The following is a 27,646-nucleotide window of genomic DNA, read 5'->3' as shown; positions in this document are numbered from 1 at the left end:
ATGTCTCGCAGAGAGTGATGGATGTTATTTTTTTTCCCCAAAGGCAACAGATGCGTTTCAAATGCCTAATAACTCATATTTGAGAAAGTGTGAAGTCAATTTATAGGGTGTGGGTGTGTGTGTGTGTAACTTGTTACCTCAAGACAGGGGATGTAAATAGCAAGTGGTGGGATCCCTTGGTGCAACGCAAGCAAGCTTGCAAGCTTCCAAGTGCCGCACAAAAAAAAAAAAAAAAAAAAAAAAAAAATGAAAGAGCGGCCGTATTTATTATACTCAATTTACGCATTGATCCCATGGAGGAGTCATGACCAAGAGGGCAGGAAAAGAGACACGTCACAACGAAATTATATAAGAGAGGAGACAGCAGTGCAAGAGGGAGAAGCAGAGGGAGTTGGGCCAGAGAGAGGAAAAGGAAACGAGAGAGGAGGGAAAGATAGGAGAGGATGACTGAAAGCAAGAGGGCGGGCAGAGAAAGACAAACTTCACCAGTCCCATATACAGAATGACGGGGAAACAACGTCTCAACAAAGAGGGTTGGGGACAGGAGGGGTTTATATATAAAACAGCAGCCGATTTACCCCCCGCTGAGGGGGATGAACAGTTCATGTAAGGATGGGGGGGGGGGGGATGGGAGAAATAAATCAGTCTTTCTTTTTCTCTTCTGCTGGTTTGGGTTGAGATGTGTCTTCAGGGGAGGGGGGAAGGATTGCTGGCCCATCTTGGGCTGGTAGAGGAGCAGGTGTCTCGCCACTGGTCCCAAACTCATTCATTCGCGTGGGATCAACTCTATAAATCCAGCGTTGGTACAAATAGATGAAGAAAACCACATCTGCAGTGAAAATAATTAAAACGAAGATTAAAAGCAACCAAAAAAATCCTTTCAAAGAGGGATCTTCATATCCAGTGGAATCCCAAACACAGAGGAACCCACTTCCCATAGCCACGCTATATACAATGACAGCACCCTTGTATTCCTGTTTACAGTTTTCAGTACACTGAAATTGCACCATACAGTGATTGATCTATGTATATGATCACAGCGCAATACCATATGTGCCCAGCAGGTGAAAGTGTGGGGAAAGCCAACTGCTGCTCCCTGGCTTGATACAAAGCAGAAGACCTAAAGGAGCAAATCTTCCATGTTACTAAAAGGAGATGATATAGGCAAACAGGGATTTGCCTGAAAGAACTATAGGCAAAACATTTTTTCTTTATTTTAGCAAGGGAGGGTTATAATGCGTCACTTCTTTTCTGCCATCTGTGTCCCATTGTGAAGATTTGCCTTCACTTCTAATAGCCAAAACAGGAAGTGAGAGGAAATCCCTGCAAATTAAGGGAATCCCTTGACCTGATCCCCCTCTCCCCATGTCACAAGAACTAATGTCTCCATTGGAAGATTTCCCCTCTATTACTTTTCTGGAGACAACAAAAATGTAGGATTCTTTTTTTTATACTTTCACTGGTAATGGTTAAAAAAACACAAATAGAAAGGGCGAATCTCATTAAACGCAATAAAAATTGACAGGTGTTCTAATCCCTCTTCACTCCATCCACAATTAAAAAAGTTTTGCTTTCACAAATACTTTAAACGTGCCTACACGCTGCAGCACAGGGATTTTTTTTTTTTTAAATATAAACCATTGCGCAGCACTTAGCAAAGGAAAAATATAGATCTACATTGATTGGTTTTATATAGTCTGTCTGCTTTACAGAAAAAAATAAAGACAAAAAAAAAAAAATTTGAATTGGCTTTTGAATTGACGGAATAAAAACCAAAAGCTCAATATTGATTCCTACATGTGCTACAAATATAGAACAAGAAATTACATTTTTTTGTGCAAGCCTGTAAATATTTCAAAAGGAACCTTACCATCTCTCAGACACCCAATCCTGTACATCATAGGCATCTTGATGACAAACGCAAAGAGATCATCGATGAAGGTGTTCAGAGCTTTGTAGGTTAACATCCTCCATGGGAGGTGGGCTACAGACTTCAACTTGTAGTTAATAAACAACTGTGGAGTCATTGTGATAAACCCTGTAATACAGATAAATATTAAGTCATTCAACCTCCTCTGGGTAGAGAATTTTTTTTGTCTTCAAGACTAATGCCTAGTACACACGATCATTTTTTTTTTTGTTCAACCCAGCGGGCTAAACAAAGAAAAAAAACTGAAGAGCTCAGGAAAAATCCGATGTTAGTACAGAGATCTTTCTGTTGAGCTGCCCCCCCTCCGCCAGAACACACCGGTCAGCGCTCTCAGCCATTGGCTAAGCGCACTGATCAGCATACCTTTTTAGGTCATGCCCCTTCAACAGAAGCCGGACGTTTGGCTGGCTTCTGTCAGACTGGCTGTCGTACACTAGGGCCGAATGTTGACCAGTTTCTATTGAACTGTCCAATACTGCCGATATTCAGCCAGTGTGTACGGGGCTTTAGCAACTTGAACAAATGGCTTTATATATTAAGGCAGTATCTGAGCTAAAAGTAAGCAACTCTGGATGCCTAGCTATGAATACGGGACATGAAAAGAGTTGCAGGTTTTACACATTATACCTTAGATCCTAGATTATTATTGCAGAATTACACTTTTGCATTGGGATAACATGCATATTTTGCACATTAACACGCTGTAGTGCCATAAATATACTGTAGCTGTTGACTTTTAGAAATCAGGTACAACGTACTAACCACTGCCTGGAGACCACCATTGTCTTCCTGCAACCGGTGCTACTTACAAATATGTGACCCTGTTGCTGCCATCTTGGATATAGAGTCGGCTGAGCCTTCCTGTGCAGCCTCCTGGGGCATGTGACATGTGTTGTGAGAGGGGAGGATTACAGAAGTGGGAAGGGGTACCAATAAAAAAAAAAAAAAAAATTGATGCTTTGAGTGATGATTGTAAGCTAGTTGGAGGTGATGCGGGGGGCTGAGAAGTGGCCAGATAGTGATGTCTATAATCAAAAAAACTGCGCTTGTCTACTAACAGAATAATAAATGATATTACTGTTCCAAGAAAACAACCTCCTGTAACAAAAATATACAAGCAACCTCCAAGCACTCCGTGCATGTCCAGATAATTTGAAGTTACTTTATGACCACTCCATTTAACCCTGTGCTGATCCAAACTCTGTACAATTAAAAGTGTAAACTAAACATGAAGGCTATTGTTGACATCTGTGCCTGTTGGGAACACGTGCAAAAATTGCATACCTTTCCAACACACACAGAAATGTGCTGTCCTTCAGCAGACGCGCAGCAGTACTATTAATTGTTATTGGCACCCCTAATGCATCTGCACCAAACTACATGGTGCCGCAGCACCTTGTGGTTTAGTGTGGCATGTTTCTGGAAAAGAAAAATACGCCCACGCTTGGTCGTACCTGGAAGTGTGAAATAAGCCTAACTGTGAGTAGATACAAAATAACAAAAACCTCAACATAAAACTATTCTGTAAATAATCTGTGTTCCTTCCACACAATTGTACTACCATGCAAAAAGCAGTGAACACCACGCTCCTCTATGTTTATTGAGAACTGTTATTTTGTATATAGAGTGTTTAGTTTATGTGGAGAGTTTAGGCCTCATGCACACTGGGCGTCAAAAACCCCTCTTAAAAAAGGCAAAGCCTGGGACTGAGCTGTAGCGGAACAAGTTACAAGAAAGCGTGACTGTCCCGGCAAATCCGGGACAGTTGATAATAATGAACATCGAGTTCATTAAAGGAAGGTATTGAAAAAAAAATTTTGTGTATCATTTAAAGTGGTATTAAGCCTAATAGCAAAAATTTATTAAATTGCAGCTTACCAATTCGGCATGGCTGTGCTGCTATCAATCTATCCAATCAAGAGCCGTGAACCCCGGGCAGAGAGGAAGAATGCGTCTCCGCCAAGGGAACGAACAGGCTCAGGTGAGTAAAACGAGGGGGCTGGGGGGCCTTTCAGTGTCAGAAGTTTTTTCACCTTAATGCATAGGATGCATTAAGGTGAAAAAAACACGAGGGTTTACAACCCCTTTAATGCCTGGTTTATTAATGTCAGAGGTAAGGATCTTTAGACCTGGAAGCATCATACTGAAGAATAAGCCTAACTCCAGGCTGCTCTGTAACAACATTGTCCCACTCTTTGCAACATTCTCCTGTGAGCCCAGGGCAGCTTGATGTTGTACGCCAGGGGGTATGTCCGATACCTTGAGTTCCCAGGAAAAGGGTTGAATAATGCCGGGTACCATTCAGTGCAGAAGCAAAACATTGTGCAAAAATGCAATAGTGCAAATCAAGTCGTAAGTGAATTAAAAGCGTACAAATAAATTCAGTTGATATAAATAATCAAAAAAGATCATAAAACGTCTCATTTAAAAAGTCCTTATATGAGTAATGGTGATAAAGGTGCTCAATGCTGAAAAAAGTTCCTCTAAAAAGTGCTAAAGTGCTCCTTCAAAAAAAGATGGCCGCTTACCAAACCGTAGGATCCCGAATTACACGGATCAAAAGAGCATAAAATTCATCTCCAGGTGAGAAGCTCCCATACAAAACCAAATCATGACAATATGCATCCTTTGTAGACTGCAATGAACTATTTGAAAACCCGGCCCTTATATCATAAGATCGCTCTCCATGGGATCACATACGAGAGAGAGCAGGGAAAAAATTCATAGTGTAGTAAAGCCAGATTTACTTTTATTAAAAACCAGAGTTGCACTTACAATTAGGCAGTATATAAAAAAGGCATTAAACTTTAAACACACTAGCTGCGGCGTCACCAGTCCTGCCAGAACATGATGACATCACACACACTCCGCCCCACACGTTTCCCCAAAAATCCCAGAGGATGCCATTTTTTTGGGGAAACGCATTGGGCAGTGTTATGTGATGTTATTGCGTCCCGGCAGGACAGGAGACGCCGCGGTTAGAGTGTTTTACTTTTGATGCCTTTTCTTATACTGCCTAATTGTAAGTGCAATTCTTGTTTTAATAAAAGTAAATCTGGTTTTACTGCACTATGAGTTTTTTCCCTGCTTATCCCCCATATGTGATCACATGGAGAGCGAACTTATGATGATATAAGGGCTGGTTCATGAATAGTCCATTGCCGTACTAAGGACGCATCTTGTCACAATTTGGTTTTGTATGGGAGCTTCTCATCTGGAGATGGATTTCATGCTCTTTTGAACCCTGTAATTCAGGATCAATACTGATAATAGTAGAGGAACTTTTTTCAGCACTGATCACCTTTATCACTATTACGCATATAAGGACTTTTTAAATAATAAACTCTATGATCTTTTTTGAATATTGATAGCAACTGAATTTATCTGTACACTTTCAATTCATTTACTGCTTGAATTGCCCTATTGCTTTTTTTGCTTCTGTGGTTTACATATTCCTTAAATTGCACGTTTTTCACAGATTAATGCAATTTAGGATCGATCTGACCAGACAGTGCACCAATTTTTGTTAGATTTGGTATTGGCCCAGTGTCTGGGTTACATAAATTGCAACAGACCAGCATACATATATTTCGAGCCAAGCACACGAATTTCCCTTAATATCACAACCATTCAGTTCAGAACTGGACTGTGCTGGAATGCAGAGCAACAAGTCTGTGAAAGACAGTGCCAGAGACAGGAAAGTTACACAATGAGAGCTGCAGTTTTTTTTTTCACTAGTGTAGGGAAATTGATTTTTTTTTTTCTTCTTTAGGCTGTAGCTGGGATTTAAGTGGGTTGCCAGCCTAATAAATGTAAAAAAAAAAAATAGCAATATGGCCACAGACTAGATCACAATTATGTCGTTTCAGCTTACCAAATGTGAGGAGGAAGCCATACAGCATACCGAGTACCCAGGAATACCATCCCTTGTGCTCTATGTACAGCAGACTGTATACTGCATAGCATCCCAGCAGTGGGTAGAGGAGCCAGGACAGGTACCGGAATGCCATCTGGACAAACAACAAATAACATGATTACATTTGGAGTAAAAGAAAGTCCATCATGTTCTAAGCTCAGAGACTGCTGATAACTAGGCATAGACTATAAAATGTATTGGTATGCTTACTAATTCAGTCTCAGTTATTCAGAATACCAGTCTACCTCTGTAGCCAACGAGACAGTCATCCACAGTGCAGCTCACAGCTTTTATTCCTTCCATGCGCAACCATGCCCCCAAATCAAAGAAAATTCCAGGGGGGCTTAAAGAACATTAAAACAATACATTTACAGTGGGGGGAAATAGTGATTTGATCCCTTGCAGATTTTGTAAGATTGCCCACTTACAAAGAAACGAAGGGTCTATAATTTTATCATAGGTGTGTTTTAAATGATAGAGACAGAACATCAATCAAAAATCCAGAAAAACAAACAAAAAAAAAAAAAAAAAACACACACGAGGAACTATTTTCATATTACTGGGTTTAATAACACTTTAAGGTTTCTTGGCTGTCGCTTGGCAACTTAAAGTTTCAGCTCCCTCCATAAATTTTCTATAAGATTAGGGTCTGAAGACTGTCTAGGCCACTCCGTGACCTTAATGTGCTTCTTCTTGAGCCACTCCTTGGTGGAAGCATAATGTTTCCACCTCCGTGCTTGACTGTAGGGATGGTGTTTCTTAGGGTCATAGTCAGCATTTTTCTTCCTCCAAACATGGCTCTGACCACAGCTGACTGTTTTCTTTTTTTTTTTTCATTCAACCTCCGGGGTTGAAAAAAAAAAAAAAAAAAGTGTGTACCCAGCTTTAGAAAAGGTTCATGTTATGACTGCAAAGACTTCTGACTGGAGGGTCTGTTTAAATACGGTTATAACTTCTCAAAAAATTTGGCTGATCACATTTTTGCCCATGTCTTTATGATATGTTTGATGTGCTGTATTCCTGCGTGGGTGATTGGCTGTTTTGTTGTTGTGCTTGCTACAATAAAAAAACTATTGTACCAGAAAATACTGTTATGCCAATAGGCAATCCAAAGTTCTTTAAAAAGGAAAAACACACTTACATCGTCATATATTTTTGTGGAGGATTGTACATATGTGGACTTGTCCTTTATTATCAACTTAGGGAAGATTCCAAACACCTTCTGTTCTCTGTCCAGCTGTGAGAAACAAAGTGGGGTACATGTTCAAACTAAAGAACACAAAATCAAATCTATTTCATAATTAAAGCTTTAGATTTGTAACAAATTTCCTCTAGGCTTCATTTCCTTTTACACAAAAAGTCAGATGTCAAGTATAATACCAGCAGCTTGCATCTTTAAATTCAATACAATATAGGTCAAAGCCACATTATTATTATTATACAGGATTTTTATAGCAGTAACAGTTTGCACAGAGTTTTGCAACATGACTCATACAGAATTTGGGCTGAAATCAAGTGCTCATTTTCAGCAATCATTATCATTTTTCCTCATGATTAAGCCCAAGGAGCGGAGCAAAACATGTTGGGGGCGTGGCCTGGCTGAAGTCCGGGTTAAGGCTGCCATTCATCTCACATCATGCACATGGGTTTGCTTCATGATCTGCAGCTTATGGATCTTTTCATTTGACAGTGCTGCAGCTTGGACAAGCTCCCTGACCCTACCGCACTCACAGCGTCTAGTTGAACTTTACCTCTCTACCTGAAGGGAACCTAAATTTTGTCTTTTTAGGTCACAGTCGTCATCATTGAAGTTATACACCGGCATTGTCCTGCAAAGTGTTGTAGCCAAACTTCCAGAAATGTTAAAGTAGAACTTCACTCACTCAATCAACAGTGACTTTTTTTTAAATTATGCTGCTAGCATTAGTAAATAGATCAGAACGTATATCATATTTATACTTATTCTAAACAGTTTTTTACATTTCTTTAGTTACTTCCTGGTTTCCAGGCCTAGGCAAATTAGGTCATACATCACAGGAGTCTTCAGGAGGGAATATTAAAAATGAATTAAATAGCGTTTTTGGTTTGTGGTGCTCACATACAGTGTAGTTCCACTTTAACTACTTAAGGACCAGCCGCCGCAGTTATACTGCGACAATGTGGCCGCTTCCCACAGATCGCCGTCATTGTACATCGGCTCGTACACAGAGATTTGTGGGTGCCAAGCGGGTGGGGCGGACTCGATGTCCATCGGCCACCCGCAATCGTTCCTTACAGTGACAGAATGGAGATCTGCCTGTGTAAACAAGACAAATCTCCATTCTGACAGGGGAGATCACACAGATCCTGTCTTTCTGCTATGCCGAAAGATGGATCTGTGCGTTTCCCCAGTCACACAGTCCCCCATACAGTTAGTAAACACACCAAGGGAACACATTTAACCCCTTGATCGCCCCGGATGTTAATCCCTTCTCTGCCAGTGTCATTAGTACAATAACAGTGCATATTTTTAGCACTGATTACTGTAATAATGTCACTGGTTCCCATAAAAGTGTCAAAAATGTCAGTTAGGTGTCCAATCTGTCCGCCGCAATGTTGCAGTCCCGCTAAAAATCACTGATCGCCACCATTACTAGTAAAAAATAAATAATAAAAATGCCATAAATGTATCCCCTATTTAGTAGATGCTATAACTTTTGCGCAAACCAATCAATATACACTTATTGCGATTTTTTTTTTACCAAAAATATGTAGAAGAAGAATACACATTGGCCTAAACTGATGAAGAAATTAGTTTTTTTACATTTTTTTTTTTGGCTATTATAGCAAAAAAGTAAAAAAATGCTTTTTTCTTCCAAAATTGTTGCTGTTTTGTTTATAGCGCAAAAAACAAAACAAAAAAAAAAAAAAAAAGAAGTGATCAAATACCACCAAAAGAAAGCTCTATTTGTGGGGAAAAAAAAGGCATCAACTTTGTTTGGGTACAGCGTCACATGACCGCGCAATTGTCAGTTAAAAAGGTGCAGTGCTGTATCGCAAAAATAGCCGGGTCATTAAGGGGGAAAATCTTTGGTCTTTAAGTGGTTAAGGTTGAAAGCTGCTATACTCCTCTCCCTACTTCATGCACTATGATATTTCAACACCCATACAGGTTGGATAATCAGGCAAATCTTTCATGACTAAAGCCTAGTACACACAGGCCGAATGTTGGGCGAAATTGGCCGGTTCAAAAAAACAAAACAAAACAAAAAAAAACTGTCCAACATTCAGGCCATGTGCATGGCAACTGGTCCAACAGAAGCCGGCCTTATAGCCAGCTTCTGTAGTACATGTATGCTGGAAAACCAGCAGCCAATCAGCCCCCAATCGGCGCTCTCAGCCTTTGGCAGAGAGGGCTGATCGGAGTGCTCTAGTGGCGGGGGTGGGGCATCCCCCTGTCAGAACACAATAGCTCAGCGTGGGAGATCCCTGCACGAACATTGGATTGTTAGTACACTGGCTCCAACTGGAGCCCAGCGGGTTGTAGGTGTGTAATGGTGTGTACTAGGCTTAAGGCAGCAGATATGTCTGCATGCACACAGTTGGGGAGCCAACACTCAATCATGTTGGGCACCTGTGGTCAACCGCTATGGCTTCCTCCAAATTTAGGGTTGCACCTGGTCATGATACTCTGTCCATTAAGAAAAAAAGAACTGCCATGCTTGGGTGATCTGAATGTGCACACAACTGTAATCAGCCACTGAATTTAGCCAGCACATCTCACCACTGTCTAAATGTGGCAATAGCCAGTTTTACAGTATGGGCTGGTGAGATATCAGAAGACCAGTTGCAGTGAATGCAATTAAAAGGTTACTTGTACTGGGAAAATACGGAGTCTGTTACTCAGAAGTAATAAGGTCAGATGGAGTCTAGATTGCTGTGTAAAGGTGGGTGCACAACATAAGAAAATCAGGCAAACGATCGTCCGAATTTCCTCGATGTTTTACATCAAGTCGAAACAGAGGATGGAAATATTGTACGAAAAGTCTTGCACAACTTCAAAAGCTTTTTTTTGTTTTTGTTTACGGTTTCAGATCATGCGCAGTCTTTTTTTGGATCTTATTTTTCTCGTACAAAAAAAACAGTACACATTAAATGAAAATCGTTAGTTCTGTTCACATACAAAAAACATTTTGGAGTTGTCCCTTCAGAACTTTTTATTTGGAAAGTCTGAATAGGATGTCGAAAGTTGCGTACACATTATACAAAAATCGAATACTGAATTTAAGTGTACCCCACTTAAAAGGAAAAAAACAATTGATTTTATGCTGAAAAGTACAGACAGTGCTTTACATTTGGTGCTGCGAGTATGAGAACTGTGGCTCTCATACAGTAAAGGGATCTGGTTTAACCAACTTTCTTCTCCTTGTCCATTAACAGAACTCCTTCTATTCTGTTGACAGAATGTAATGCATTTTGTGATTGAACAAGGGGAGATCTGCTTATCCTCTTGTCTATTTACAGAATACTATATATTCTGTCAATAGAATGTGGAACAGTTCAATACTGGTTGACAAAAATGAGTAGGAAGCAAGAGCAACTAAGAAAACAAGGATGTCACCTTTCATTGAAAAACAGTCCCTGTCTGTTTCTCCACCCCTACATTACTTCATGCTTTTAGACACTTTACAGAAGGCATGTGCTATAAAGGAAGATTGCTTTAGCTTTTGCTAGTAATGAATGAACAAGAAGGAGCAACAGCTGATTTTTAATACAAAGTTACATTTAGGGGTCAATGTAATTCAAACTGCTACTTTTTAAAAAATATCCTCTCTCTGGCAGTGGGGTCACTAGGGTTGGGGTCACCTGGTGCGGTAAAACAAGGTGTCGCGCGCCCCCCCCCCCCCCCCCCAAGTGACACCATGTTGTCATGCCACTGCTCCTAGCACAAATCCCCTCTCCTAGCACAAATCATCCCAATCCCCTCTCCTAGCACAAATCCCCCCCCCCTCCTTGCACAAATCACCCAATACCCTCTCATAGCAAAAATCAGCCCTCCTCACACAAATCGCCCCAATCTCCTTCTCACACGAATTGCCCCAACCCCACCTTTTAGTACAACCCCCCCCCCCCAGCACATATCCCCCATTCCCCGTTACAGCACAAATAGCCCTCGTCCCCCTTCCTGCAAAAACCTATCATCTCAGTACAAAGGATTGTTACACACACCCCCCCCCCTCCTTTCATTATGTACTGTTCCCCCGGCCTGTAGGCTCCCCCCAACTTACAGATGGGAAACCAGGTAGAGGTGCAGGTTATGCTGTGCTTTCTTACTGCTGTCAGTGGAACGCTCTTCCATACAGCAAATGGCACAGGAATGGGCTGTACATAGTTTGATTACCCCATCCCTTATCTCCTCCAATGACCGCTCATCTCCTGGCAGCAGAGAATGAATCAAACACTGAACATTGCAATGAAAGAGCGAGCCTGTGGCACATGCTTTATGGAGGATTACGCGGTTGGCAGGAGGGGGAGAGCACAGCCCACACTTCCTCGCTCTCGCCTCCCTGACATTTCTTCTTTGCAGACTTCATGGCTCCAGGCTGCTCTTCCCTTGTCCTGCCTGAGAGTGCGGGGTCCATGAAGAGACCCGCCTGTGGGCACAACTAAAATCAGCACCCCCTCTAGATCCGGCCATGGTGTCAGTGACAGTTTTTGTAGCGGCTGACTTTTAATAAACACATTAATGGCCGGAGCTCCTTTTGAAGTTGATGAATAATGCAAAAACTAAAAAAAAAAAAAGACCCACATCTCGATCTTCTTGGGTATTTACTTTAGCTACGATTAGCCCTTACCTTGACATCCATGACTTTGGTAATCTTCCAAAAATCAATAAGCAGACCAATGCCGACGCTGACCTGCACCACAAAGTTGGTTTCATTGTCCAAGATATAAAGCAGAACAACTAGAGACTGAAAGACCCCAAAGATGACAGATCGAACAGACAGACCCTCCAAAGACTGCCGACTGTTCCAAAACTGGATATCTATAGAATGATAAACAAGATGTGATGACATAAAACGAAAATTGCTAACCTGCATTACATAACATTTCAAAAAGGTTATAAAATATATTTAAAAAATCTTACCATTCTTAAAAGCCAAAAACTCAAAGATGCTGTGTACAATGGAAACTGTTATAGTGAGAGCGAGGAGGTAAGGGTTTGTCTCTAGAAGAGCCACCTTGAAAGATAAACAAAAGCAATATGTAAAACAAGAAAAATAAGTGCCTATAGTGTTTCAAATCCAGTAATGCACCATCTTACCCTGATCTGCACATGCTCTGTTGCTCTCTATTGTCAGCACTGTGCCTAAAATCAGGGAGGCCAATCTGCTGATAGCTTCAACCACTTCACACATATAGGAAGTCCTGGATTCTCAGTGGTTGTACCTGGATGATGCCTGCAGCTACAGGCATCATCCCAGTATCTTTTTTTTTTTTTTTCAGCCAGCGATTCCGTGTCTGTGGACACATCCCATTTTAATGGGATGTGTCCCTCCCGCCACCTCTCCAGGCTCTTCCGTGCATCCAATCTGTCTGTGCCACCGGGTGACCATAGAGTCTGCCGTGGACCGGATGATCCCCGGCCATCTCTATGGTCCCAGGAGGCTGGAAGCGATATCATGACGTCACTTCCAGCTTTTGCTAGAATGTAGAGATCAATCATTTATTTTTCAATCTCATGCTTTCCAGGGTAGCAGAGAGCTCTGGGGCCTTATATACCCGAGACGTCTCCATAAAGAGAACCCGTCGTGCCTTATCGCACCACACGTGAGGTATCTCCATGAACGTTATAGCAAGAGCGATAAATTTTAGCGCTAGACCTCCTCTAAAAATGTTTACAGGTTACCAGTTTGGAGTTAAAGCGTCGCCTATGGAGATTTTTAGGTACCGTGGTTTGACGCCATTCCATGAGCGAGCGCAATTTTAAACCATGACATGTTGATAGGTAACCATTTACTCGGCGTAACATCATCTTTTATATTTTACCAAAAAATTGGGTTATATCTTTTTTTGCATTAAAATTCATCAAAAGTGTATTTTTTTCCCCAAAGAAATTACGGTTGAAATAACACTGCGTAAATACCACGCGATATAGTTAAACACTCAGTTTCAGCCCCCTGCATAAAATTTTCTATAGGATTAAAGTGGATGTTAACCCTCTCTTATACCCAGTGAAGCAAACAGCCTCAGATGATACACAGAGATGAAAGAAATCTCCCTACATAAGTTTTACATGTATATCTGCTGTCTTCTGCTTTTTACATTCTTTAGAAAGTGCACACTATGTTACAAATCTTTCTTCCTGTTTCAGCAGTGGGAGAGGAGTGTGGGCTTACACGGTGTGAGAGCTTATTGGAGGAAAGGCACCCCCCCATCCACATTAGGCAGAGGAACAAAGAAACTTGCAGAGCTGCAGTCTGAACAGACAAGCTCTCTGCTTATCTCTAAGCACCCTCTCCGATGAAAATTTTCAGCTGCCTTTATCTCCTGTGTCAGAGAGCTTGTCAGACGTTATTATGCTAACAGAGGAACAGAGCAGCAAAAAGACACGGAACTTCGAGCTTTAGAGAGAGATAAGTAAACACTACAGATACATGTGCCCAGGTCAGATTTCATGAATGGAGTTTACAACCACTTTAATTTCTGGAGATTGGCTAGGCCACTACATGACCTTAAATGTGCTTCTTTTTGGGCCACTCATTTGTTTCCTTGGCGGTATATTATGGGTTATTGTCATCTTGGAAGACCCATCCACAACCCATCTTCAGTGTTCTGGCTGAGGGAAGAAGGTTCTCATCCAAGATTTTACATTACATGGTACCGTCCACTGGCCCCCTTAATGTGGCTAAGTTGGCCTGTACCTTTAGCAGAGAAACAAACCCAAAGCATAATGTTTCCACCTCTGTGCTTGACTGTAGGGATGGTGTTCTTGGGGTCAGTCAGCATTTTTCTTCCTCCAAACACAGCGAGTTGAGTTAATACCAAAGAGCTCAATTTTGATCTCATCTGACCACAGCACTTACTCCCGATCCTTCTCGGAATCATTTAGATGTTCATTGGTAAAATGCAGACGGGCTTGTACATGTGCCTTATCGAGGAGGGGGACTTGTCATGTTCGGAGGAAGAAAAATGCAGACTATGGTCCTAAGAACACCATCCCTACAGTCAAGCACTGAGGTGGAAACATTATGCTTTGGGTTTGTTTCTCTGCTAAAGGTACAGGCTGACACTGCCGCATTGATGAGCCAACGTGGATGGGTCTTCCAGCATGACAATGGCCCTAAACATACCGCCAAGGCAGCAAAAGGAGTGGCTCAAGAAGAAGCACATTAAAGGTCATTGAGTGGCCTAGCCAGTCTCAAGACCTTAATCCCATAGAAAATGTATGGAGGGACCTGAAACTTCGAGTTGCCAAGCGACAGCCAGGAGACCTTAAGGATTTAGAGAAGATCTGTAAAGAAGCATGGACCAAACTCCCTCCTGAGATGTGTACAAACCTAGTAAGCAAATACAAGAAATGTCTTACCTCACAACAAGGGTATCTCCACCAAGTAGCAAGTCATGTTTTGCTTGGGGATAAAATACTTAATTTTACTCACTGTACCTCAACTCAATTTATAACATCTGTATTATGTGTTTTTGGAGGATTTTTGGTTGATATTCTGACTATCATTTAAAATACACCCATGATAAAAATTACAGACCCTTAATTTTTTTGTAAGTGGGCAAACTTACAAAATCTGCAGAGGATCAAATAATTATTTTCCCCACTGTATTCAGGACAGGTATCTCAAAATAACTAGAGTTTCACCACAACCAAAATGCCTAAATCCTCTTTTACAAAAGGTAGCAAGAGACCATATGAATGATCATTCCTCTGGACCCAACTCTACCTTGAGGAAGTCATATTTTATATTACAACCTGTCCTCTGACAACTGCACCCACCTTAATAGAGTCCTGCTCTTCATCAGACTGTTCATAAAGATCTTCTCCCAGAAAGTTCCAGGGACTACGAGAGTTCTGAGATGCATAGAGCTGCCACCTCCACAAGGATAGGGGACAGAACGAAATCCGTAATGGTAGTGAGGTCACGCTTGAGTTTACTTGGCTGTAATCTTTCTGCAGATTCCAGTAATCGTTAAAGTATAAAATAGGGTAGTAGTCACCACTGACGGCATCAAACTTCACATCTGATGTGGAAAAGATAGATTTATCAATGACACAATGGTAACTGAGCAAGATCTATCATGACCTGAATCTTCCAATCCACACCACAAAGATAAAAACTCTAACCTAATTTGTTGCTATGGCAAAACCTCCACTTCTGTGATTATCCTAAACAGTACAGCAACCAATGCTTCTTAAGCCGGCCATAGACAGTGTGATTCTTTCCTGCAACCAAGGGTTACAGAAAAAATATTTGATTTATTCCCCCCCATCAACACAGTCCCTCCCGCAAAGCTATTGTGTTCTCCCAGCTGGCAATAATTGCATGAAAAATCTGACAGGATGGTTGTACCCAAGTTAATCAATCTATCAACTTGGGTCCAATCAGCCTGCCCATGCATTGTTCAAATCTTGCCCGGTCCCTGCTGAACGGGCCAAAATTCAAACTGTCTACGGCCGGCTTTATTTGCTGCATCATTAGTAACAAATAAGCCATTTGATTTCCTAGAAGAAAATTCTATTCTATGTAGAAAAGTGAAGACTCAAAGTACAGAGCATGCAGCACTGTCATCATTAGTAAACCCCAGTGATCCATTGACTAGTACTGTGATATTATCTACTCACCCATCATTCAGACTAATAGCCCCCTAAGAATGATGAGTGATGACATATATTGCCCCGAAGTCCGGACAGCTTTGCAAGCTGAAGTGCACGCCAGCGAGCTGGAGTAGTACATAGCAGGAACATTGAGGCGGAGATTGGCCACATCACAGAAGGCAGAGGAGAGATAGACAATTCTGGAAGCACAGCAGCTCATAAAGATCGGACTGGTGCGGTGAGATCCCACATGCACACATGGTACAATACAGCCCTGCTCTCATGTAGGATTAGGTCATATCGGCTGCAATTATGGACACACAGGAATACACAACCAACAAATGCAGGCTGGACCGGACTTCATAGTTACAAGTGGTACCTTGGACTGCACCTATCCGTGAATAGCAGTCATTATCTCATCACAAACTTTTACATGCAAGCAACCGATCCTCAGCACAACGGACAAAGTTATATTGGACTGACCCTACACATAGTCCGCCGTGGTATACTCTCAAAGGAGGACGACCCCTGTGTTTACCTTTTGACCAACTCACATGCAATACAGTACTACCTAGAGACACTTACCATCTCTGGTCTCAACTGCAGGGTGTCTGAGTGGGGGTAGGGTATAATAAGGGAAAGAGGGTAATTAAAAGGTTATCCTAGGTAGGGTAGGTCGGTCGGGGGGAGGGAGGAAACGTTCTATTTGGATATGGGAGGGAAGGGATGGGGTACACTTGGTTACATTGGAACGGTTACTATTTAGTAGGTGCAAGATCCAGTTTTTTGATACATTGTGGTTCCTTGGAGACACGTCCAAAGAAATAAGGCTTCATATACACTGGCAGCTCCTAAACTGTAGTTTAGGAGCTTTTGGCATTTTTTTTGCCAAAAGCTCCTCAACTCAACTCCATAAAAGCCTATGTGTCAATGTACACATAGGCTTTTAGCAGAGTTTAGGAGCTGCCGTGTTTAGGTGAAGTTAAACCTCCCCTCGCCTAAATGTGGAAGAATCGTATTTAGGATAGAAACGCTTTGACCCCCGGCCATGGGAAATTTCAAATCGTGGCATATTGCGTTTTCCCATGGCGGCAGTCAGGGTAGGCTAGTGCACATGTAGTCTTGGGGTATTGGCATACATATTTGAGAAGAGGTAGCAACATGTAGGGTTGGAGAAATTGTTAACCGTTGGGTTAAAACTAGAAAGTCACATCACCACAATAGGATGTGCAGGGATGCGCAAATTGTATCACCCAATGCCCGGATGCATAGTTCCGGGCAGGTAGATTTTTTTCTACATTTAGCCCTGCTGCAAGTAAGCAGCAGGGCTCATGCTGGTAAAGTGCCCCCAACCCCGCTTTGCATCTCGGGCTCCACTTGACCATCTGCGGGCCTGGGACCAGAATAGCGGGCGCCGCCGGGTAGAGGGGAGGGAGGAGACCACAAGTCTGCTCTACTCCCCCTCTAGTTTCTGACCCGGAAGTTGCCGCTGTCAGTAACCCCGGTGATCAAGGCCAAGATGATCTGCATTGCATTCAGTGGAGGCAAGACATGTCACCAAAAAATCATCACACCCCTATGTGATGAAAACAAAGTTTTTAAATTGTAAAACATAAAAAGTACACCCAAGCACATAAAATCCCCCCCCTCAAAAAAAACCTGCACATGTACAAATGTAAAACGCACACGTCGGGGACGCCTACGCATGAAAACGCTGATTGTGATACACACGTTACCCATCGCTGTCCACGCCACAGTGAGAGCAATATTTTTAGCACCAGACCTCTTCCGTAACACTAAACTGATGACCCAAAGGGGGCTTTTAAAGTGTTGCCTATAGAAAATAAAAGGTACTGATGTTTGTCACCATTTCACGGGTGCACACACACATTTAAGGTTTGACATGTTGAGTACCTATTTACTCAGTGCAACCTCATCTTTTATATTCTAACAAACAATTGGGTAATTTATTGCATTTTTCTGCCCCAAAATTAACTTTAGTGTGTTTTGTACTGAAATTGTTCATTTCCTAGACCTTTGGGAATAAATCGTGTGACATAAAAAATTGAAACTACCACTATTTTATTCTCTAGGGTGTCTGCTTTCAAAAAATATATAATGTTTTGGGGGTATGTAATCTTCAGGCCTAAAATTATTAAACGTGTGCAAAAAAAAAAAAAAAAAAAAAAAAAAAAAAAAAAAAAAAACACACACGTAAAAACAGCTCTGGCAGTGAAAGGGTTAAAGAAGAAATTCACCTTCAGGAACATGTTACATGTTGAACCCCATTTTAGGGTGGAACATGTGATATTTTCCTGTTCCTGCAGCCCTCTGTGACAGCAGTACGGGGAGAAGTTCCCCGGTACCAGCTGTCACTTTTTGCCCACATGACCGAGTTATTCACTCACAGAGTTTTGTGAGTGAATCAACTACATGTACTGACACATCCTTTGTGGATGTTGGGTTGTAGTTCTCAATGAACTACCATGGAACGGTTGAGCGCCGTGGTAGTTCATTGATTCTGCCTGTCTGTGTGAAACTGCCCGCTCGTACGATGAAAGGAGCAGATAGCTTACACTGAGAGTCTGCAGGAGTCCTGCATTGCACCCACGATCTGCTAAATCGGTGGCACAATGCTTTCCAGGCTCCTAAAGAAAAAAAAATAATAATAAAATGGTAAATACACATTTTTTTTACCTGCAAAAAAGTAAACAAATAAAAATGTGCATTTATTTATCTTTTACCGGAATAGACACCAAAGCTTGATTTGGCTGCTCAGCATGTGCTTGTACTGAGCCCCCAAGTGCTTCCGTATGTGAGGGTAACCTGAAGAAAGAGGTTTTTTTCCCTCTCTTTGGGGCCGGCACCTCATTTACTCACTCAACAGATAGACTTTCTTAACGCTTAGCAGAAGCGCAACACTCGCCTTTCCTGACGAGCACCCACACGGTGCTTGTCTCACTGCAAGGTCTCTCCCCTCCCTGCTAGTCCCTGGGTGCGGTGCTGGAGACAGACAGGGAGGGGAGTAGGAGATAAACAGCGTAATATTAAAAATATTATAAAGTTTAGGTCACCAAAAAGCCCCGCTCGTTTTTAAAAGCCTCAGACATTCCTAAAAGACCAAGATAAAAGGATGTTACGTGGTTGCCAGAGGGAAGTATACATTCACATACAGTATAATGATTATAGTAAAATCAAACAATCAAGGAGTATAAAACACATCATATGGAAACATGACAAATATTGTTTCAGTCCATGGGGAAAGTCCATAAAAGTAAATTTTTATTTTCATTTTTATTTAATTTGTATTTCTCATTATTTTCATTATTTTTTTTTTTATTTTAATTCTTATTTTTATTATTTATAATTTTCTATTTTTATTATTTCGACATTTTTGATTGTTTCTTAATTTTAATTTATTTTATATTTCACTTTCACCGCCACAATTACTTCCAATAATTCTTCATTTGGTGCCCCTCTGTTCCTACTTCTATTCCTGAAAGCACCTCAGATTAAAAATACGGTTTTGATACCATTTTTTGTTTTTTAATCAGGACAAGTACAGTGGGGCAAAAAAGTATTTAGTCAGCCACCAATTGTGCAAGTTCTCCCACTTAAAAAGATGAGAGAGGCCTGTAATTGTCATCATAGGTATACCTAAACTATGAGAGACAAAATGTGGAAACAAATCCAGACAATCACATTGTCTGATTTTTGAAAGAATTTATTTCAAATTATGGTGGAAAATAAGTATTTGATTACCTACAAACAAGCAAGATTTTTGGCTCACAGACCTGTATCTTCTTCTTTAAGAGGCCCCTCTGTCCTCCACTCATTACCTGTATTAATGGCACCTGTTTGAACTTGTTATCAGTATAAAAGCCACCTGTCCACAACCTCAAACAGTCACACTCCAAACTCCACTATGGTGAAGACCAAAAAGCTGTTGAAGGACACCAGAAACTAAATTGTAGACCTGCACCAGGCTGGAAAGACTGAATCTGCAATAGGCAAGCAGCTTGGTGTGAAGAAATCAATTGTGGGAGCAATAATTAGAAAATGAAAGACATACAAGACCACTGATAATCTCCCTCGATCTGGGGCTCCACGCAAAATCTCACCCCGTGGGTTCAAAATGATCACAAGAGCGGTGAGCAAAAATCCCAGAACCACATGGGGGGACCTAGTGAATGACCTGCAGAGAGCTGGGACCAACGTAACAAAGGCTACAATCAGTAACACACTACGCCGCTAGGGACTCAGATCCTGCAGTGCCAGACGTGTTCCACTGCTTAAGCCAGAATATGTCCGGGCCTATCTGAGGTTTGCTAAAGAGCATTCGGATGATCCAGAAGAGGATTGGGAGAATGTCATATGGTCAGATGAAACCAAAGTAGAACTGTTTGGTAGAAACACAACTCGTCGTGTTTGGAGGAGAGAGAATGCTGAGTTGCAACCAAAGAACACCATACCTACTGTGAAGCATGGGGGTGGCATCATCATGCTTTGGGGCTGTTTCTCTGCAAAGGGAACAGGACGACTGATCCGTGTACATGAAAGAATGGGGCCATGTATGGTGAGATTTTGAGTGCAAACCCCCTCCCATAATCAAGGGCATTGAAGATGAAACGTGGCTGGGTCTTTCAGCATGACAATGATCCTAAACACACCGCCCCGGGCAACGAAGGAGTTGCTTCGTAAGAAGCATTTCAAGGTCCTGGAGTGGCCTAGCCAGTCTCCAGATCTCAACCCCATAGAAAACCTTTGGAGGGAGTTGAAAGTCTGTGTTGCCCAGCAACAGCCCCAAAAAATCACTGCTTTAGAGGAGATCTGCATGGAGGAATGGGCCAACATACCAGCAACAGTGTGTGACAGCCTTGTGAAGACTTACAGAAAACGTTTGACCTCTGTCATTGCCAACAAAGGATATATAACAAAGTATTGAGATAAACTTTTGATATTGACCAAATACTTATTTTCCACCATAATTTGCAAATAAATTCTTTCAAAAATCGGACAATGTGATTGTCTGGATTTGTTTCCACATTTTGTCTCTCATAGTTGAGGTATACCTATGATGACAATTACAGGCCTCTCTCATCTTTTTAAGTGGGAGAACTTGCACAATTGGTGGCTGACTAAATACTTTTTTGCCCCACTGTAGATTGGGAGCCAGATTTAGTCCCTTGGACAAGTAGTTTTTTTTTTTTTTTTTTTTTTTTAAATGTCCACATCCTTGATGTGCATTTTCTATTTTTTCCACAGAGCTCAGGTTTCTCCACAGAAACAAAAATAACTAGCATGCTAAACAAATTTACAGAAAATTAGCTAGGTTCCATCTTTAATAAATTAAACAACAGCTAGTCTTGGTCAGAGACTATACTGAATAATCAAAAATAATAGAAATGCTGCAGAGACCAATATTAAAATCTGGAAAAATAAATACCGCAGTTATTTTCATGGATACCGAAATGTACAGGCAAGTAATCTCAACACAGGCCCCTACTTACATTGGTCTAGAGGTGGCGGGACACTTCCTTGCACCCATGGAGTGTGATCATCAACAATGTTAATTGTTATATTTGGATGCCAGTGAGAGATTATTTCAACTGGTCCAAAATCTTCAGCCCTCTAAAAGAAAAAAAGATTGTTATAAACATTACAAATGCTAAAAAGTACAGATAATGACAACTCAATCTGACTGAATCTGTGAATCACACCTTGATTATCTCTGGATCAACTTCCGTCTCCCCTGTCAGAAGATTTTTGGTCTTGAGGAACCGTTTGCGCTTGTATTTATTAAGCACTACAAAAGAGTCAAGTGTTTAGAATGAAGTATTAAGGAAACAGCAACAAAAAACAAGGTGGGTTACAAGAGGAAGATAAGAGAGACATTAAGAGTGAAATTTAAGGGAGCGAGGAGGTAAAGCAAGGAAAAAGAGTAAGGCTTAATGCACACAGCCATACAACGTGCAGAGTCTGTGCAATCACTCTTCTGGGACCAGATGTCAATGCGTACGGCTGCATCATCTAATTCATCTCAATGAGTGGCTATATGTGATGCCAGTGGGTCCCAGGATGGCAACTATGCAAGCTCTGCCCTCTGCACATTCCCTGTGCAATAAACCCAAAAGAGACGAATCAAAAGAGAGTAAAGCCTCTTGCACATGGACATAAAAAATTACCAATGTTAAATATGCAGATCTTGCTGGTAAAGACCAGCAGAAAAATCCTGAAGAAAAAAAAAAAAAAAAAAACGCAAGAAAAAATAAAAATAAATAGAAAATACATGTGTAAAAAGGTTTTATCCTCTTCTAGCTGCTTGTGTTTCAATTTACGTGTATACGCTTGCATATACTTGCGTATTCATTCAAATTAGTACAACCCAAATAGTTTTTTTTTTTTTTACGGCTCTTAGTGTAATGCTGCATTAAAGATCTTTACAAAGTTCCCACAGACACCAATGCAGCAGTGTTCAGATCCGTAAAAAAACGGATGCGAAAAAACAGATGCTACAAATGCATTTTTTCACTCATGTGCAAGTGGCCTAAAGGTTTGTGAAAACAGTAGATGGTAGCCAGGTCGTGCCACCAAACAAGCTCTCTCAGTATTGACCGCTATACAAATATGTTAAAGTGATACTAAAGTCACGTTTTTTTTCATTAGAAAATAACAAACATGTCATACTTACCTGCTCTGTGCAGTGGTTTTGCACAGAGCAGCCCAGATCCTCCTCTTCTCTGGTCCCTCTTCGGCGCTTCTGGCCCCCCTCCTGCCGAATGCCCCCACAGCAAGCAGCTTGCTATGGGGGGCACCCAAGCCGAGTCACTGCTCTGTGTGTCCATTCAGACACGGAGCCGCGGCCTGGCCCTCTCTCTCCTCATTGGATTACTGACTGACAGCAGTGGGAGCCAATGGCGCTCCGCTGCTGTCTCAGCCAATCAGGAGGGAGATTCCTGGCCAGCTGAGTCACTCATGCATCATCGCTGGAGCGAGATGGGCTCAGGGGGGCTACTGCACACAGCTTTTTGATCTTAATGCATAAAAAACCTTCTGCCTTTATAAACACTTTAACTTCCCATTGGGTGAACACGTTCGTGCCTATAAAGAAAAGAAGTCGCTCTTACAAATCAATTCTTCCCCTGCCAGAGGAGCACAAGGGAAAACCTACAGACACATGAGCGCTTCATGTTTGGTTGGATCATTCAACCATCCTCTTATATCTGTAAGAACTTTAAAGCCGGAAACTCACAGACTATAATGGAAAGTAGAAAACACACATTAAAAACTTGCCAGAAGCTCCCTATGTAGGTTTGAACTGTGAATAAATAGGGCAGTAATTAAGCAAAGCTGGTTTTCAGGCAGACATTAGGACAGCTATCGGCACATATAAACACGTGCTCATTACAATAACTAGCCCCCCACCCCCCTTTAAAACAGGAAGGGGTAACAAGGAGATGGCGGGCTGCTTAAGGGCCCATTAGCACCAAACCAATCCATTAATGTATGTTGCGTTAAGCCACCTTTTTCATTTAAAATGGGCTGTCAACACACCACAACAGACCAAAAATTAGACATGCACCATTTTTGTTACTGTGGTGCCCAGCAATGCATAGTAGTGCGTTGTCTTGCATTACGACGCAGGTATGTTACCTTAGTACATTGTGATGATGTTAATTTTCAATGTTCCTCGAAGGTGTGCATGGTGTGTTTCCATGCGTTGTGTTAACAACCAAGCGGCTGCATCGCATAGGTGTGAAAGGGCCCCGAACCATTTAGAATGGGGTTCAATAATACATTTTTTTATTCAATTTTCTGAGCTCTCTATCATTTGGAAGGCTTATCTGATACAGTCTGACTGTTTTCTAACAGCTTACTTATCGCCTCCCAAATACCAGGAAAGCATTTGGTATGCAGCTGAATAAATCGTTGGTAAAAAATCAAATTGAGAGGAAATACAAAATAAATGCAAACTGAGAAAGAAAAGAGAATATGAGAATAAACTCCTTACTGCGAGATGTATGGACAGTGGCCAGCCTCCGATATAGGGCCTTCCGGCTGGGGTCTGGGTGGAAGCCACTCTTTGTCAGATATACGTGAATATAATAGGAGCCATTATTCTGTACTCCCTAAGACAGACCAAGAAGCAGAATCTCAGTATATTAAGCATGTAGTGCTGTATGAATTTTTATGTCACCATCTGCTCAACAACTATACTACCTCATTAACAAACTAATATTATTAATAATAATAATGCCAATGGCCAGTCAGTCCTATTGACCCTCTTGTTTCCATACTTTGGAGTCACTGACCCAGAACAAGTACACAGATAAGGGATTCTGATAGACTCAGACTTTCTTGATCTGCATACTTGTTGCATGACTCAAATTAATAAAGGCTGCAGGACAGCATGATAGCCACTCAACTAGCATTTTCGACAGAATCAATGGCAGTATTTATAGCTATTCTCATGGCATGTGTACCTTAGTTATTTTGCCTTACAGTGGCTGTAAACCTCAGACATAAAATATGAACAAAACCTATCCATCTATAGTGTGTACTTGCTATCAGAATGAATCACTTCTGACAAGTTTTTTTGACACCAAGAGAAAAATTAGGACAGGGGAGGAACCTCCAACTGATTGACAGACTCAGCTCTGTTCCTGTGTGAAGGGGGTTGTGTCTCCTTCCTCCAATCAAGTGTCAGAGCTCTCCTGAGTGTAAGTGTAACTTCAGCTCTCCATCCCCCCCCCACCCCTTTTTTTTTTAAACTCAGAAAAACGTATATGTTCTGCACTTTGAATGGATGCCGAGAAGATTGCAGATAGACGTGTACTTATGTAGGAGGATTTGGTTCATCTCTGTGTATCACCTGAGATCAGTCACTTCACTAAGTATATGTAAGGGTTTAATACAACATTAATTTCTAAAGGCAGGAGGGACCATAATGTGTACATTAGCGGATCTCCTAAACAAGATAGCCAAGGTTCTCAGTTTAGATGGAAACTTACCAACAGAGTTCTTCTTTAACACGGATAAACAAAGAGATGCTTGTTTAATATATAAAAGCATTCAAATGGAATGCAGGGACTTTTCAAGAGGTGACTCCCAGTATTCTTGCATCGGATATCTGATCCTAATCTACAAAACACTTATATTCCAGTGATGAAGAGCTCATTAAACAATCCAGAAGAAGCTCACCTCTGGAACACTGATTTCTGAATACTGCTCATAGCAGCCATCTCCATTCTCACCACTGCCCCAGTCTCCGTACACCAAGTCCCTTTGCTCCCAGAAGAGAGCTGCAGTGGAGTTAAACTCTGTGAAGTGTTCATTCTCTGACAAGAACACATGGAGGTCCTGTAATACAAGAATCAAACAATTAAAGAAAAAGAGGAGCTTTAAAAGAAAACTTTATTAAAGCAAAATTCTACCATATATCATGCAGTTCTTTTTACGAAAAAGATTGTTAGGCCCCATTTACACTTGCAATTGAGGGGTGGTAAAATGCTACAGACTAATAAGATCATCTCTCTCTCTGCATGTTTCTTTTTGGCACCTATGGATGCAGAACATCTGATTGGCCCCAAGTAGCGTCCCTCCATCTCAGTGCTGCTGTTCAGAGCATTACAACTGACCAAAACCAAGTCAAATACAGGTACCTAGACGAGTGGCATTGAAAAATACCTTTTCATTTAGAAGTACATAACTGCATTCCTGAGGGTTTATTTCATATCTGGATGGAATAGAGCTTTAAATCTGTGGGTAAACTAAAACAACCCTCTAAAGCTGTATTTACAGCCTATTACACGGCACCCTCACCAGTGCCAGTGGTCTGGATGTAACAAGCATACCATTAAAGTGTCTTTAGGAAAAAGATTGCGGCTTGGTGGCCGGGGAACCCCGGTGGATGTGGCTGTGTCCTGGGGTGATGAGCCTCTGCGAAACCAACTGCTGATGGCCCATATAATAAAAATCCTGTAAAAGAAAGAAAACTGACCTATAAAAATCCGATTACTAGCTTGACAAATTCACAACAGTTCAGGTCCTCCCTGGTGCAGGACTTCTCTCTATGAAAACAGTATTCTTACCCATTACTGTGATGTATTGCCACCTGCTGGTCACAAATGGTTGTCATACTCATATTAACAAAACCATTCAATTTTTTCTTGGCTAAAGGGGGGATGCATTATATCTATGATACCTGAAAAATCTTGAAACACCAGAAGAAATTGATGGAATTGGAAGGTGGAATGAAACAAAATTTTAGGCTATGTTCAAAGTGGCCCACACGGAAAAACAGTTTTACCATGCGGGCAGTTGTCAGTGAAAGCTCTGGCTGAGTATGGTGCAACGTACCTTTCAGTGACTCAAAATGGTTACTTTTTTCTGTTATTTTGAAGTGTCACAGACACTTCATTTATGTCACTGCACAACACCACAATGCATTGTGCCGATACATGCAGTGCCATCCAGTGTGCCGTGGAAAAATCCAAGCATGGTGTATTTTTCCACACTGCACATCATTATGGTGTAAACAGGGCACCTAGAAGACGATTGTTTTCTATGTGCCCTAGTAATGACCTGCGTTTATCCAGTGCAGAAAATGCACATCACTGTAAATAGTGTGATCAAGCTTAGTTAATGGTTACCAATGAAATGCCAAGAATCAATCCCATGGCTGGTAAACTATCTGCACAGAATATCTCACCTGTGCAGATAGTTTACTGGTGATGCTTCCAGGTTGCAAAGCACTCCCCCCAACATTGGCTCAACGCTGTCAGATATTGTAAGGCTCTGTCAGACTGCTAACGTAGAAACAGGTAGAAGAGCTGCAGTGGGGACCCAGAAAAGACACAAATCTGACTTAGCTAGAAATTCTGGATTATTATTATTTTCATTTTTCTGGTGTCTCCAGACTTGGAATCTCCAAGTCTGCATACAGATACCTCTTTCAGATCTAAAAGGGAATCTATTCCTCAGTGGGACTGCATGCATACATATATACATACAAATGCATCTATGGATACGTGTTTAGGTGGGCATAATATGCACACAACAAACTTGGTACCAAAGCTGAAAGATGAACACATCAAATCCCAGCTGGGGAGCACGGTTATTTGACAGTGATTGCCTTTAACACAGGGTGTTGCAAAAATCAGGAAAACATTTCTTGAAGTTCATTAAGAAACACAGGATTCAATAATTCAGGGACAAGTGGGGACACCTGATCATAAAGCATCGTGGATGCCTGGGTAAGTGATGTGGTGTCCAGGAGCTACATGCTACAGTCTTGTTTTCTGCCTCCACTCCGCTTCATATTGTAAAACCTGCCCGCTTCTCTCAAAATTAACTTAATCCTGTGTTCCTTAAAAGAGAAGTTAAAGAAAACACAAACATTTACACTCACCTAGGTGAATGCAGCAACGACCCGAATCTGCATCTGTTCCCCACCGGCTCTATAGTGAGAACTGAGCGATCAACCACCACTGGTCGCTCAGTTCTCCCCTCTGGTCTAAGCAGAGAGCCGTGACCGTCAGTCACCGGCTCTGCGCTCTTCCATCTCCAGCACTCAATGAAGCGCTGGGCTGTGGAGGGGGGGAGGGAGGGGCTGACTCAGGCTCTCAGCGGATCAATGAGAGGCTGAGCCAGGTGCCGTTCCAGGCTTCTGGGCAGATACCAACCATATGGTCAGGGTCTTTTCAGAGCCTGGAGCGGCTCTGTGACTTCTGCCCACTGTCGGCTGAAAACAGGTCACAGGAGTGCAGAACGAACTGCACTCCTGTGATCCGTAGGAGAAATATGGCCAAAACAGCTTTGGCCATACTTCTCCTTTAATAAACTTTACAAAAAAAGACTTTAAAAAGGTACAGAAATCAGGTCTTCCTCATTCAATAAGGGACACAGGATTTAGTTACTCTGGGACCAGTGGGTAGGTTGGAAAACATGAAGCAGGGCTCCTATTTACTCTATTAGTTTTATGCAAGTGGTG

The 27,646-nt window shown here is 41.7% G+C and overlaps 1 protein-coding gene across 1 annotated transcript in view; it reads right to left on the bottom strand.

Annotated features, from left to right (window-relative positions):
- Positions 1–247: 247 nt before the first annotated feature.
- The window catches only part of CLPTM1 (CLPTM1 regulator of GABA type A receptor forward trafficking), a 61,636-nt gene continuing 34,237 nt past the window's right edge, over positions 248–27,646 (bottom strand). The window contains exons 3-14 of the mRNA XM_073599040.1: positions 25,509–25,632; positions 24,856–25,014; positions 23,666–23,783; positions 21,375–21,460; positions 21,165–21,285; positions 14,836–15,080; positions 11,974–12,067; positions 11,681–11,871; positions 6,988–7,083; positions 5,805–5,940; positions 1,871–2,038; positions 248–829 (exon numbers count right to left, since the gene is read on the bottom strand). Coding sequence (XP_073455141.1) covers positions 642–829; positions 1,871–2,038; positions 5,805–5,940; positions 6,988–7,083; positions 11,681–11,871; positions 11,974–12,067; positions 14,836–15,080; positions 21,165–21,285; positions 21,375–21,460; positions 23,666–23,783; positions 24,856–25,014; positions 25,509–25,632 — 1,726 coding nt within the window. The 3' untranslated portion in view covers positions 248–641. The remainder of the gene's footprint in view (positions 830–1,870; positions 2,039–5,804; positions 5,941–6,987; positions 7,084–11,680; positions 11,872–11,973; positions 12,068–14,835; positions 15,081–21,164; positions 21,286–21,374; positions 21,461–23,665; positions 23,784–24,855; positions 25,015–25,508; positions 25,633–27,646) is intronic.

This window comes from Aquarana catesbeiana, linkage group LG09 (assembly GCF_042186555.1).
Source record: "Aquarana catesbeiana isolate 2022-GZ linkage group LG09, ASM4218655v1, whole genome shotgun sequence".
Lineage (NCBI taxonomy): Eukaryota > Metazoa > Chordata > Amphibia > Anura > Ranidae > Aquarana > Aquarana catesbeiana.
This window is presented reverse-complemented; position numbering and strand designations above follow the sequence as displayed.